Source organism: Myotis brandtii, unplaced genomic scaffold (genome assembly GCF_000412655.1).
Source record: "Myotis brandtii unplaced genomic scaffold, ASM41265v1 scaffold1186, whole genome shotgun sequence".
NCBI classification, from domain to species: domain Eukaryota; kingdom Metazoa; phylum Chordata; class Mammalia; order Chiroptera; family Vespertilionidae; genus Myotis; species Myotis brandtii.
In genome coordinates, this window is record NW_005354120.1 from 88,413 (window position 1) to 103,355 (window position 14,943).

The following is a 14,943-nucleotide window of genomic DNA, read 5'->3' on the forward strand; positions in this document are numbered from 1 at the left end:
CTGTACCAAGAGCTTGCTCACCTTTGAAGGCGTCATCTTTCCTCCAGAGCCTCTTAGTGGAGGAAGTTGCATCTTTCTTCCTCCTCTTCCTTAGAGTTCTCTTTCTGGGAAACTGTGCTGTTTCTCTCAGGGGTGGGAAACCTCTTTTCTGCCAAGGGCCATTTGGATATTTATAACATCATTCACGGGCCATACAAAATTATCATCTTAAAAATTAGCCTGCTATATTTGGTCAAACAGTTAATTAACTCACCCCTAATGCCTTGGCAGGGCCAGACCAAATGGTTTCTCAGGATATTCCCCACCCTGCATGGCCCCAACTACAGCCCTATTTCCTAAGCAGTGGCTTCCCAACTTTTATTGACCATAATTCACAGTAACAAATATGTATTACATCACAATCTGTGCACATATAGCTCATTTTGTTAAATAATATCTCACTACAAGTGATGCACTCTGATATTTTCTATTGTCTTGTTTTATTATGCTTCCATAAATTTTTAAATGATAATTACAGCCCGTAAAGTTACTTTACATCTCACACATGGTCTTGACCCTGCCCTTCGAAACTGGCTTAAAGGAAAGTGGAGGACGTATTTTAGCCTGAACTACACCTAAGTGTTTTTTCTGTTCCCCTCCCCCTCATTTTTAATCCATCCCCTTTTTTTAATCTCTGGCAAAATGTCCCAGCATAGGTGGTTATTACTTTTTAAAAAAAAAAAAAACTGGCTTTATATAACATTTCCATGAGCATCTTGCAAATCCATTGCCTAGTTGGTGAATAACATTCTCCTGTCTCCCACCCCCAATCTTGCTTCTGCCCTCCCCCCAATTCTACAAAGCCCCGGGATCATGAACACAGAAATCTCATCTATTTATTATAACTTTATGGAGCATCTACTATGTGCCAGGCACTAGGTATGCTGGCATGAATAAAATACACCACTTGCTTACAAGGAGCTCATAGTTCAGTGGAAAAATAGATAGCAATTGGGTGTAAAGGCTGTGGTAGGGATAAGTACCATTGCCTGCTAAGTGAGTGCACACAGGTGCACTCAACCCAGCCTTTAGTTGATTGGGAATGGCTTTTCTGTAGGTTGTCAGAGGTGTGTTTCCCTAAAGGTTAAGTCTGAGTTTGCCGCATGAGGGAAGTGGGGTGGGTGGGGAAGAATGTAGAAAGATGGCTTAGTAATAGTCTTCTTCAGAAATTAGAAATAGTTGTTGAGCAATTCATGAGCCAAAATTTGCTTGTGAAGCTCTTAAGATTACTCAGGGCAGGCCAGGTAGATTCCCATAGAGATGGAGGATGTTTTGTGGTCCCAGTGTGGAGTATCAGTCTGGTCAACCATGGTTTTTTGGTTTTGGTTTTTTATTAATTTGAGGGAGAGGGAGAGAGAGAAAGAGAGAGAGACATCAATTTGTTGTTCCACTTATTTATGCATTCATTGGTTGATTTTTTAAAGTTAATTTTTAGAGAGGGAGAGGGAGAGAGAAAGAGAAACATCCACGTGAGAGCAGAACATCAATGGGCTTCCTCCTGCACACCCCTTACCAGTGAGCGAGCCCATAACCCAGGCATGTGTCCTGACCAGTGTTGGGGGTGATGCACAACCATTGAGCCACACTGGCGAGGGCATTGGTTGATTCTTTTTTTAAAAAAATATATTTTTTATTGATTTCAGAGAAGAAGAGAGAGGGAGAGAGAGATAGAAACATCAATGATGAGAGAGAATCATTGGTCAGCTAATTCCTGCATGCCCCTTACTGGGGATTGAGCCCACAACCCAGGCATGTGCCCTTGACCTGGGACCCTTCAGTCTGCAGGCTGATGCTCTATCCACTGAGCCAAACCAGCTAGGGCATTGGCTGATTCTTGTTTGTGCCCTGACTGGGGATCAATCCTGAAATCTTGGCTTATCAGGATAATGCTCTAACCAGCTGAGCTGCCCGGTCAGGCCTGGTAAACCATGTTTTAAATCACAGAGGTGGTTGGGAATCTGGGATGGGGCTGTGCATTTCCTAAGTTAAATGAAGACAAGTTCTTGTGTGCACAGTGGACCCTCATAGGTGTGAGATGGACACATCCTTTGGCTCCTGGGGGATAGGAAGGATGTGCCCTGATCAGAAATTGAACTGGCAACCTCTTGGTGCATGGGTGGATGCTCAACCGCTGAACCACAGCAGCTGGGCTTACCAAATCCTTTTATAATAAAGATGATTAGGGTATATATAAGTAGCAGTTGTGCCTAAGTAGGACACTATATGAAAACGGAAAGAGTTCCCGTTTTCAGGCCTGTGAGAACAGCTGAGCCAAGTTTCGGGAAATGAAAGTTTAAGAAGGACTTAGCCACCCAGCTGGGGCCATATTATTTTTATGCATATGATGTGCATGCTTATTTTTACAAAAGTGGGAGCATATATATGCACTATCTTGAATTCTACTTTTTCTCTTTTTTTTTTGTACTTAACATATGTCCATGTAAATGTATTTCTATACATCACATCAATTTTATTTCAGTGAATAATAGTTTATAAAGTATAATTTAGTTAACTACTTCCTTATTTTGAGGTATTCATTCAAAACATAATTTTGGGGCACCAATGGGCCAGAATATTTAGGTTGTACCCACACTTTTTTTCTTATTCTTATAAAGTGAGTAAGTGAATGAAATTTTTTTCTCACTTTAAGTGAATGAAATATGGGAAGGTAATATGGACTAAAATGTGCCGACTATGTAAGAAGTATTTAACCAAGGAAAAGAGCACATCACTATCAGCTTCCACCCCTCCTGTACATGGATAGGTTGAGATTTCTTCGGACCAGAAGACATTCATGCGCCCAGAACTGCTTGGGTTAGTGTAGTGGAGAAGTTGATGTCTGAGTGGAGAGCCCAGGGGCATTGTCTTGCCTACCACTTTGTACAATTGTCATTTTTTTTCTTTGTCTGAATCTAATTTCTGTTCCCCAACAAGATAGGGCAGAGCAACAATGCCTGTGTTCCTCAGAACACAGAGAAACACGGAATTCAGGTGAAACTGCCTAAATGCACAACTGGTAGTATAAACCTTTGAACAGAATGACGAAGTTTTTAATCATCAGCTGACTTGATTCCTCTTTCCACTCCTGTAATCAGTGAGTGATTCAATTACTGATCAGTTGAGTCAGTTCTTTAGAGCCGTTGATTTGTGTAGATGCAATCATTATCCCAGCAGATTTGAATCATGGTCTGCAAACTAGCCTAGCCACAGACTGCATGCACGTAAGGGAAAGCTCAGGACAAGCTGCAAATTGGGGAACTCTATGAAAGGCCTTTCTTTGTACAGTAGAAATATACTGTCCCTTTTGTTTGCGAATTCAATCCCTTTGGATATACTTTCAGGTATGGCGTACGCGTTACTAGCTGCAGTTCCTGTTGGATATGGTCTCTACTCTGCTTTTTTCCCTATCCTGACATACTTTATCTTCGGAACATCAAGACACATCTCAGTTGGTAATTATAAGCATATACTACAATTTGTATTATTCCTGTTTAATATGTTTGGCCATATTGTGTGTATTTTGCTTCCATATCTTTGTTAATGTTTTCCAGGGAAATAGGCCTTTAGTGCTCTGCCTGCTTTTTCTATTCAGAGATGCAAATGGGTCTTCTTAGCTTTCAGAATACTTTGCCTTCAGTTTACTTTATAGTTAACTCTTTTTTTCATGAAGCAGAGAAATTGAAAAATGGTTAAAATTACAGCCTACCTTCATATTTTGGCATGGTTTAGTTTTTTTTTTTATTATAATAAACTAGAGAGGCCCGGTGCATGAAATTCATGCACGGGTAGGGTCCCTAGATCTGGCTGGTGATCAGGGCTGATCAGAGCCTTCATGCTGCCAGCTGGGGCCTTTCTTCGTTCCGTGCCGCCCCCTGGTGGTCAGGAGCCTTCATGCTGCCAGCTGGGGCCTTCCTTCGTTCCGTGCCGCCCCCTGGTGGTCAGCATACATCATAGCGAGTGGTTGAACTCCCAGTCAAACTCCTGAGGAGACAATTTGCATATTAGCCTTTTATTATATAGGATAGGATTTGACTCCATATTTCAAAAGCGTTCTCTTCCATAACAAAAAATGACCATAAAAATCTTCAAGAGGTCTTTGAACTAACTGTTTTACCAGACTGGCTTAGCATTTACTAAATTATGTTCATCAAATACATATTCATTATTTCATTAAAGAGCATACTTATTTTTAAGTCAGTAAGGTTGGAAGACTGGCAGAATCGTGCCAAAACAATTTTGAAACTAAGCTTGGCTTTCCTTCTTAGTATGGTTCAAAATAGGTTTATTTCCTGCAGTACCTAAAATTTGAATTTTCTTTTGCTAGAATGTTCTACTAAGTAAATGTTTTAATGCTACTCTACTACTTTGATGTTTACACTTGAGGTAATTTTGCACATCCATCCATCCGCTGACCAGACATGTCTACCTGGGCAATCCTCATGAAACAAAGACAACTGTCCACTATATCCCCAACCCATATCCGTGTCCTTAGTTTTATGTCCCCCAGTATCTGGCATATTGCTTTGTCTCTGTAAGGTGGTCAGGAAGAGGTTTTATTGATTGAAAGAACTTCCTCACCTGAGAGAACTGATCAATACCAAATACTTGATGAGATAAGAAACATAGAAGCTGATTTTTTTCTCTTTTGTATTCTACCCATGTAGACATTTCAGGTTACTGGATTTTGGTACTGGGCCCTCCCAGTTGTTAAAGCCTTCCACGATTAAAGGGTAGGGTCAACATCATCATGGACAAACATATCAGTAGTAAGTGGAGAAGTTGCTGGAAGAAAAGGAATAATTTCTAAACATAGACTCTTACAGACTGGCATTTGATATATGAAAAAAAAAAAATTTGTCTTGAAAAGAGAAAAAGGGAAACTATACATTCCCTGTACTGTGTCTATTCTAACTTGAACCCTGTGGTATTGATCAAGGTACTCAGCTCCACAGAACAGAACACTGGATGCTCTAGGAACAAAAGTAAGATGGAACAAGTAAAGACTCAGCTTGTATGCCATCTCTGCCAGGAAACTTTACCTGACAACTCTCCCCCTTCCCATCCCCACACCACCACCAATAGAGATCACACAAGGATAGGTTAGACACCCTTTCTGTACACGTAGAAAGCTGTATTGTAATTATCTACCTACATGTCTCTCTTTTGCTTGTTTCTGGATCCTGAATGCCTTAAAACATTTGCTTTATAGCTTCTTTTATGAACAAACAATATAGAGTTTTCCCAATCACAGCTAATTATCTCACACATCTTTCTAATCCTATGTAGACATGACATGTTGAACCTAAACACTTGTAATTATTAATTATTAATTGATAGAGACTTTCTCTCCTAGGACCTTTCCCAGTGGTCAGTTTAATGGTGGGATCTGTTGTTCTGAGCCTGGCCCCGGATGAAAAATTTCTCATACCCAGCAGTAATGGAACTATATCAAATGCTACCATGATAGACAATGGGGCTAGAGATGCAGCAAGAATATTGATTGCAAGCACCCTTACTCTTTTGGTTGGAATCATACAGGTAATGGATTTACAAGTAAAATATAGATTGGCATGATTTTTATTTGAAGTAACTAACTGTTGATGACCTAAAAATAAAAGGCCCTTCAAAGTGAGAAGCAACAATCATTTACTGAGATCAATAAGAATAGCTATTCCAAAAGCATTGATTCAGGCAGAAGCCCAGTTAATGTTCTAATTAGGAGATGAAGGCAATGGGTATTTATGAAAAAGGGGAGGGAAACAATTATATCAATAGAAGGAAGGCATTCCTATTGGTGCAGATAACATAACATAGTGGTGTTCATTCTAAACAATTCTTTTAATTTTCAGTCCAGTAGTCAGAATAACTCAGTTCTTGTTATTTTGCAAAAGATCACAGGAATAGGTGCATATTTTTTGCTCTTCTTAGTACATATCTAGAAATAATTCAAGGTTAATATTACTCACTTTTTTCACATTTTAGAGTGATGGGGGGGGGGGGGCACTAAGAAATTCAGATTTGTTTCCTACAAGTATTTTTGTTATAGGCAGGTTACCAGAGTTTAAATTGGTGTTAAGTTTAATTTGTTAATAGTTCAAGTGAGTAGATTCTTCTCCCAGGCAAACATTTAATTAGTTCTTCCTTTACTTGTTCTAGTTGGTGTTTGGGGGTTTGCAGATTGGATTCATAGTGAGGTACTTGGCTGATCCTTTGATTGGCGGATTCACAACAGCTGCTGCCTTCCAAGTGTTGGTCTCGCAGCTAAAGATCCTTCTCAACGTTTCAACCAAGAACTATAATGGAGTTCTCTCCATTATCTATGTAAGTGTTTCTTCTTACTCTAGGGATGGCTCACTGAGAATGTGTTCTTTTCCTCTTTAACCTGAGTCTGTAGAGCCTATGTTCCTCCATGCCATACTCTGGGAGTCACTGAAAGCATCCTTCTCTGAAAAAAGCAATAAAGTCACGAGTAACATCGAAAAAGGCAGATTTTGCAAATCATTATTCTCAGTTGGTCAAAATGGTTTCAGAAGTGTCACTGCACTTAAAAATATTGATGAAAACAAAGTGGTATAGTGAAGCTAGGACTGCTCAGGGGGACAACAGACTAGAGTTCCAGTCTCGTCTTTGCCTCCGACAAGCTAAGTGACCTCTGGTACATAATGTAGGATAATGGCTGATAGTATCTACCAACTAAGTTAAATAAAGATAAATGAGGAGCATTTTGGCCCAGAGGCCGGCACAGAACAAGTACTCGATAAAAGTCGTTACTTTGAAATTATTATTTCACATCTCAAGGCTCTTTTATTTTTTATTTGTAAAATGAAACAATTGGACATGCATCTCTAAAGCCCTTTTTAACTCTGAGAGTCCATAAAATGTATAATGTAAATGTCTGAGCAATTATAGATAAAAAGGAACATTAGATTCAGAGATGATTCAACATGCAAAAGAGATGCAAAAGAAGGATGTAGAGCACACTAATTAGATTGAAAAGTTCTTGTATCTAAATATATGTTCTATGTAAGACATGTTTTTGATGCTTGAAAGTGATGATAATAGTAACATGATGTCACCCTGGCTTGGGGGGAAATGATATGCAAAAATAACATGTCAACATTAAGAATGGAGTCCTTTAATGATCCATGTATTAGCTTCTAAAACAATGTAAGGCCATGCTTATATATCTAAAAACTAGTGAGGTGGTCAGGAATTTGCTCAATTTCACAACAGTGCCAGCATCCCACATTACTCCATCCATTCAACAAATATTATCCAGTGCCTATTATGGTCAGTTACTATGCTAAGCAGTGATAGAGGAGGAAATATAACAGTAGTTAAGATCATGGATGTTGAACTTCAATAAGCCTGGGTTGTAGTCTTGGTTCTACCACCTATTACTCATGTAAGTTTGGGCATGTTATATTTCTCTAAGCCTCAGTGTCCTCTATTGTAAAATGGGAATAATAGTACCTATTAGAGTTGTGAGGACTAAAAAAGAAAAATTGTGTATAGCACTTAGCAAAATATCTGGCACATAGTAAAAACTCATAGTAATATTATTTTCATTATCATGATGAACAGACCTCATGGAGCTTACTGTCCACTCCCAAGGCTTTCAGTCTATTAGAACGCTTTAGCACAGGCTGTTTTTTGATTCAGGATTATTTTTGTCATTGTTGCTTTTTTTCCTACCAAGTCCTTGGTTTGATTTGAAACCTCTGACAGGCTCACTTTTGCAGTCCCTGAGACAGCCTGCTTTTTCTTGCTATCACATTTTCCCCATCAACCATTCACTTATTCCTTCTTTGTCATTAATTCAATCAATAAGTATTTATTGACTACCTACCATATGCCAGGCATCATTCATTCCCTATGCAAACCCACTGAATCCACCCAGATACTCCTTATTGAGTGTACTCACTGCCTTGTATGAACATTGCTAGGTCTGTATCCACACAGATCACAGGAGGCCTAGGCCAATGGTTAACCCTGGCCATGCTGGACCTCTATAGACAGGGAACTGGTCTCCTAGGACTATGTTTAAGATGAAGCTTAATGCCAAGGATCCCGCTATCAACAGGGACAAAAGTAATCAGGAAGCACTAGAACAAGGTCAAAAAAGTTTTCAGTCCAACCACAATCATTGTGACATGTTCTTTTGAACACTATTTTTGAAGTCTCAGGTTACAACCTGTCATAGAATTTTGCAAGAATCCCTCCCAGGTCAGCCAAGTTGGATGAAGATATTTCAACCATCCCTATGTGATGGTGACTATTAGCCTCCTCTTTTGATAAGAAAGAATGAGTATGTTGGGAAATGATTGCATAAGGGTTAAATGAGCCACTCAGTACGTGAACAGAGAATTTTGCTTATGACATTACCAATTGCAATAATTTATGAAAGAATCCTTCCACAAATGCAGAGTGATAGTGGAATCCTCCAAGAAAGACTAAGATTGTTGAAGATGCTTTCCTTAGAATGTAGTTAACAGTCCTTTTGTTATAAGGTTGTGTTTTGGATTGACCCCCTCTCACACACAGACACAAAAAAAACACCAAAAAAACCCCCACAAAAACACAAACCCACACACCAAGAAATAATGAATACAAAAAAATGGAGGATGAAATATTGGGAAAGAAAAATATATATATAAACATTAATTTACAAATGCCAGAGATGCTGAAAAGGGTATAGGACGCAGAAAAATTATTCAGAATTAGTAATACTCTTCTTGCTACCATGTAGCTACTCAATTATCTAAGTAAATCAGAGTCTATTTAAGAGAGACTATGTTTTCCTACCATTCACTCTGAATGGTTTGTCTTAATTGACAAAGGAAGACTTTCTTTACACTTACTAAATGGCTGCTACCTGCCCCATTTTTCTCCTAACAAGGAGGAAGACCACATTGATAAACTTTGCCTAGATGGCGGGAGTTTTGGAAGCCACCCCTAAGCTTGATCAGATTCATTACTTTGAATCTATTTAAGTATGTAAAATTTAAGACATTATGATAAAAAGAAAGTAACACTTTAAGGGTTGAGATATATATATATATATACACACACACACACACACAAGTTCTGATAGCAAGAAATGCCTGATGGCAAGGGGTAATTATAAAAGGTCTGTGATATTTCTGGAAATAAATTTGGCTCCAAAAGTTAACTGAAACAATTTCCTCATATGTAATATTAGGTATAATTTTTTTTATTACTTCATACACACAGGTAATGCTAGGTAAGAATGAAGAACTTATCTAAATGAAATGGTCCTAAAATTCTCCAAGTATGGTAGAAAATGTGGTAAAATATTATCCATTACTGAAAAGCTCATTTTCATGATTTTAATTATTTGGAATACTAGGTGGGATATGGAATTATATGTGTACCCATATTTAAAAATATTTTAGATAGTATTTTAATAGCCAACTAAATTAGATTTAATTTTCAATGCTTTCTTTCTTTTTCTTTTTTTTAATCCTCACTGGAGAATATTTTTTCTATTGATTTTTAGAAAGTGGAAGGGAGGGAGAAAGAGGGAGAGAGTGAGAAAGAGAAACTTTGGTGTGAAAGAGACACATCAGTTGGTTACCTCCCGCACACACCCCAGCCAGTTGCAAGGTACATGCCCTTGACTGGGAATTGAAACCATGACCCTTCCTTTCATGGGCCAACACTCTAACTGCTGAGCACACCGACCACGGTGCCGCTGGCAGGGAATCGAACCTGGGACCCTTTGGTGCCTAGGATGATGTTCTAACCATGGGTGCTTTCTTAGAGTATCACTTCTATATCTTTGGGCACAATTTGACTACCTTGGTTTATATGGGTGAATTTTATTTCCACGTAGGTTAAACTTTCTATTGTAGAACTTTTCATAAGAGATTCTGACTGTATAGGTGACGCATATATTCACATGCCTTATTTGATGCAATTGTGTAATAGAAACTGATTTGGGTTTTTGGAACTTGTATTGCATTGTTAATACACCAGAGGTGCTTTTTATTCAAAGGCCTAAGTGACTCTCCTAGATTAAATGAATCTTCTGATCATTTTTGTAAGATGAAAATGTTTGTATGATTGGAATAATTACCCTGATTGTTTTTGAGTTTGAATTTTTCCATCTTGAGTCAAAAGTAGACCTTTATTATATAGACAATTAATCAGCATATTCTATTGAGCTCATGAATTCATGCAGGTCATTCATCATCAGAAAATTCTTATGTAAAGAGCCAGAAGGCAATACCTTCAGGACTTAGGGCTGTTTACTCCTATGGTAGATGCTCTAAGTTCTTGAGTTATTGTGTCTGCTTGTTGGAAGTTTCTCCATTTTATCTTTTTCAATCTGCTATCATTTGCCTCACTTTGTTATTATCAGTGTTTCTGTTTCTTTTACTGACTCTGGAAAAAAAAGTAAACTTGTTAGTATTGAGTTTAAAGCAAGAGTAAAATACTCTGAGTGGAAGTCCAACAGGCTTGCTCCAAGTCAAATGCTTGCACTCTAGTTCAAGCACTTGGTGGAAGGTATTTTGCTTGTACTACAGCTTCTCCCCGCGTTGCTTTACTCTCTCCTTTTTTTTTATTTTTTAAAATCATTTTTTATTTTCAATTACAGTTGACATACATCATTATATTAGTTTTAGGTGTACAACCCAGTGACCAGACATTACATAACTTAAGTGACCATGCCAGAAATCCTGCACTCATCCTGCACCTCCCCTAGTCTTTAGAATATTATTGACTATAGTCTCTATGCTGTACTTTACATCCCCATGACTATTCTGTGACAACCAATTCCTTTCCCTTTTTTTGGTTGTTGTTAATCCTCACTGGAGGACATTTTCCATTGATTTATTTTTTAGAGAGAGTGAAAGAGAGGAAGGAAGGGGGAGAAAGAGAGAGGAGAGAAAAACATCTCTCTCACATCGATTGGTTGCCACCCACATGCACTCTGACTGGGATGGGATTGAACCCAGAACCCAGGTATGTGCCCTTGACAGGGAATCGAACCTGGGACCCATTGGTGTCTGAGGCAGTGTTCTAACCACTGAACACACCAGCCAATGCTCCTTTACTCTTGAATGTATTCCAGAGAGTTGAAGTTGCTGGAAAAATGACTCCTAGATTACTTAATGTTCATAATAGGTAATTGCTGTCAGATTGTCATTGTAATTTGTTTAAGTATAGTTCACCTATAAAAATAAATAAGGTACGTGTTATAAACTATGAGATGTTCCATCCCTTTATCTTCACTGGAAGATTATTTGTCTCAAAGAATTGATGAATGCCTTGTTAAGTCAAGCCTTCTTCAGGACTGAAGTTGCTGTAACAAAGATATTAGTGTTCTTTCCTGGGATTCTCCCTTGCTAACATCCCTATAGTCCCAGAAACCTTCTATTTACAAAGCAAAACTAGTTTTTCTTGAGCTAGCTTATCTCTCCACTTGGAAAGAGTTACTTTTATTTAAGTCACTTAAAGTTTGAACTAAATACCAAATTAATTCCCAAAAATTTGTACTTAACCTATATATCAGTTCGATGATTTTCTTGGCCATAATGAATAGGCCAGTCCATATGTAATTACATATAAAGTATTTTAGGCATTTTATTATCACCTGTATCATTCAGGTTTAGGAAAGAGCTTTACCTAAAATACTAGCTAATTGGGACTGTTTGATTTATCAGTCATTAGATTCAACAGTATCAGCAACATGGCAAAAATTAGGCCAGTTAATAGCAACTGTAAAACCACTTTAAGATGCAAACTTTAAAAGTTTTCCTGCAAGTAAAAGACATTTTTTTTCTTTTAAGAGATCTCATTTTATAGTAAAAAACACAGATAGCCAAAAATAAGATAGTAGAAATCACCCATAGCTTTATTACTCCAAGTAAACCATCATTAATAACTTGAGATATATTTAATGGTCTTTGTATTAGTCAACATATTTTTATGATTTTACATAATTTTAAGTGCTATTTGATATAATTTTTTCATAAGAGAACTCTATAAAATCATTTTTTTTACAGACTCTGGTTGACACTTTTCAAAATATTGGTAGCACCAATCTTGCTGATTTCATTGCTGGATTACTCACCATTATCATCTGTATGGCAGTTAAGGAATTAAATGATCGATTTAGACACAAAATCCCGATCCCTATTCCTATTGAAGTAATTGTGGTAAGTAGAATATGTAATTAGAAAATTCAGCATTAGTTGGTTTGACAAGAAAGGAATTGCTAAAACAAATGGATTTTTTTTTAAAACCTCTTGTTTTATTTCAGACAATAATTGCTACTGCCATTTCATATGGAGCCAACCTGGAAAAAAATTACAATGCTGGCATTGTTAAATCCATCCCAAGGGGGTGAGTATGGCATTCCTCTTAGGCAATATTAATTTATTAAGGCAGTACTTTCTATTTAAATGAAACCTTTTATTACAAGCTTCATTTCATTGGTGCTCCTTCAATAGTCCTATTTGTGTATGATCTTAAAGAAATACCCATTTGTGCAAACTATCAGATAAACAATAGATAAAGTTCAGTCCATTTGTTTAAAAGCAGCCTGAATTATGGCTGCTTTTGTCCTTCATATTCTTAAAAAGTGGTAAGACGTGTACAGTTACCACCAGACTCCTGATTTAAACTCATATGTATAATATAAATAGAATCATGAGTAGTAACGTTCTATTTTTTTGCACTGAGGACAGTCTGCTTAAGGAATCAGGGGCATCTGATCTAAATTCTCTACCGTTTCATTTAATCAATTTTAGGTAATAATTATGTAATTTGGTCCTCTCAATAAAATGCATAATCTGCAAAGGAAGTTTTATCTATGTTTGGTGAATTAGAAAAGGAAAAAACTAAGGTCTTTTGTCCATCTCTGACACCAACTAGTTCGTGGCCCTGGGGGCAGGGGAGGGGGGGGGAGTGTTCTTCTATAAAACAAGGGTAATGAAAACTACTGAAACTTCAGCTCGAGCTTGTTGTGAAATGCTAATGAGATCTCTCATAAAATTCGAAGAGTGGACCAAGTGCCCTGCACTATAATTTTATCATATGGCATTTTAAAAAAGAAGCCCAAATGTTTATTAGATTTGTAACATTAACTTATAGCATTTGTGACTAGACTTCCTCTTATATAACCACTAAGTCCCCTTAGTGCTAGCTGAGGGCCCTTGTCCCTGTCTGTGTGTCTCCATGCTCTTAATAGAAAGTTCTCGGGCTAGCGGAGTCCCAGTGCTTGTTCCACAGGGAACTGCTGCCTTTTCATTTGATCATCTCATTTTCCTTCTAATATCTGTTTAAAAAATAATTTGAAAAATTACAACTGGCTACAATGGGCTTAATTAACATATTTTCCATTCTAATGTTTCTCAGACTTACCTTTTTGTGAGAATCACATGAGATCCTTGTTAACAAAGATTCCTGGTTCCCACCCCAAACGTATTAAATCAGGCTTTCCAGAGAAGGGGCCTCGGAATTGATGTTTTTCAAAGGCACGTCCAGTGATTCTTATGACCAGCTATATTTGGGAAGCTCTACCTTAGAGTATCAACATGTTGATAGTAAATCCTAGCGCTGAACGGAATGAAATAGAAGATACAGTGTGGCTACTTGAGTTAGAGCATTTTTACCAGAACAATTAGATTGTTTAAGTAGTTAAAAACAACTACATAAAAATATATTATAGATCCCTTTTGTCGGACTTCCCAAGATGAAACACTTAGAGGGGGTCCACAGAAAATGCCTCAACCCATAAATCCCCGTTTCATGAATTAATATGGGGAACTCATTTCTGTTGCCTTATCACTGGTCGGCAAACTCATTAGTCAACAGAGCCAAATATCAACAGTACAACGATTGAAATTTCTTTTGAGAGCCAAATTTTTTAAACTTAAACTATATAGGTAGGTACATTGTTATTAACTTAATTAAGGTACTCCTAAGGCTTAGGAAGAGCCACACTCAAGGGGCCAAAGAGCCGCATGTGGCTCGCGAGCCGCAGTTTGCCGACCACGGCCCTAAGTCACCCTTTCCTACCCTATCCAGAGCTTTCCTGGCTGCTCTCCCCCTGAAAATGGATCTCTAGTCTCTTGCTCTTGGGTTTAGTCGCGAGAGTCCTCTAACAGACCACCTGGAGTGAGTGGTTAGGTAACCCAGCCTGCCTGGCCCCAGGGACTGCAGGCTCCTCCTCAAGGCAGTGAGCCCATTTGTCTTACTCTGTCTTCCTAGCACAGTATCTACCTCCTAGTAGGATTCCAGAAAATATTTGTTAAAGGAATAGAATACCCAAGCCTATACTGTTATAAACAAGCCACCAGAAAGGACATTGTTGCCTGATCTAACAGGATTGCACAGAAACAAGTCTAAAGACATTAACAAAACTGAAAAAGAAAGGGTGGAGTGAAGAGATTGGAAAAGAGCAAAAGAAGTAGAGCATTAAAGATGAGTACGATGACAGCAAAAAGAAAGGTCAGGCTAACCCACCTTGTTATTCAGGCTCCCGTCAATCCTCCAATAAGGGAGTAAAAGCGAGGCCTCTGTCGGCAGTTTTCTTTTATCCTGTTGAGGATCAACCATATGTTAGGACCACTTGGTCCCCAATAAATCCACATAAGAACCTTCTGTCTATGAGAATCTTATTTTCACTTTACCACATCCCTCTAATTATAGAGGGAAAATGTAATTTCCTATTAAAGGAACCTCAGGCATAGTGAGATAGGTAGGGGAGGTTTTTCTTTCTAGGATCTCTGGAATTATACCATGTGAATAGTCATCAAGAGATAGGTCCATGAAGGTCATCACCCAAATTTTCATATTTGGAAATAACCACATGATTATAAACTTGTGGGTTTTTCTCTTTATATGATTTGTAGAAAAGCTCTGGTTTTGTAA

At 38.0% G+C, this 14,943-nt stretch overlaps 1 protein-coding gene across 1 annotated transcript in view; it reads left to right on the forward strand.

Moving 5' to 3' along the window:
- Positions 1-14,943, forward strand: part of SLC26A4 (solute carrier family 26 (anion exchanger), member 4) — a 41,948-nt gene that overhangs the window by 2,746 nt on the left and 24,259 nt on the right. Inside the window, exons 4-8 of the mRNA XM_014531088.1 lie at positions 3,381-3,491; positions 5,393-5,577; positions 6,196-6,360; positions 12,072-12,224; positions 12,329-12,411. Of these exons, the coding sequence (XP_014386574.1) occupies positions 3,381-3,491; positions 5,393-5,577; positions 6,196-6,360; positions 12,072-12,224; positions 12,329-12,411 (697 nt within the window). The remainder of the gene's footprint in view (positions 1-3,380; positions 3,492-5,392; positions 5,578-6,195; positions 6,361-12,071; positions 12,225-12,328; positions 12,412-14,943) is intronic.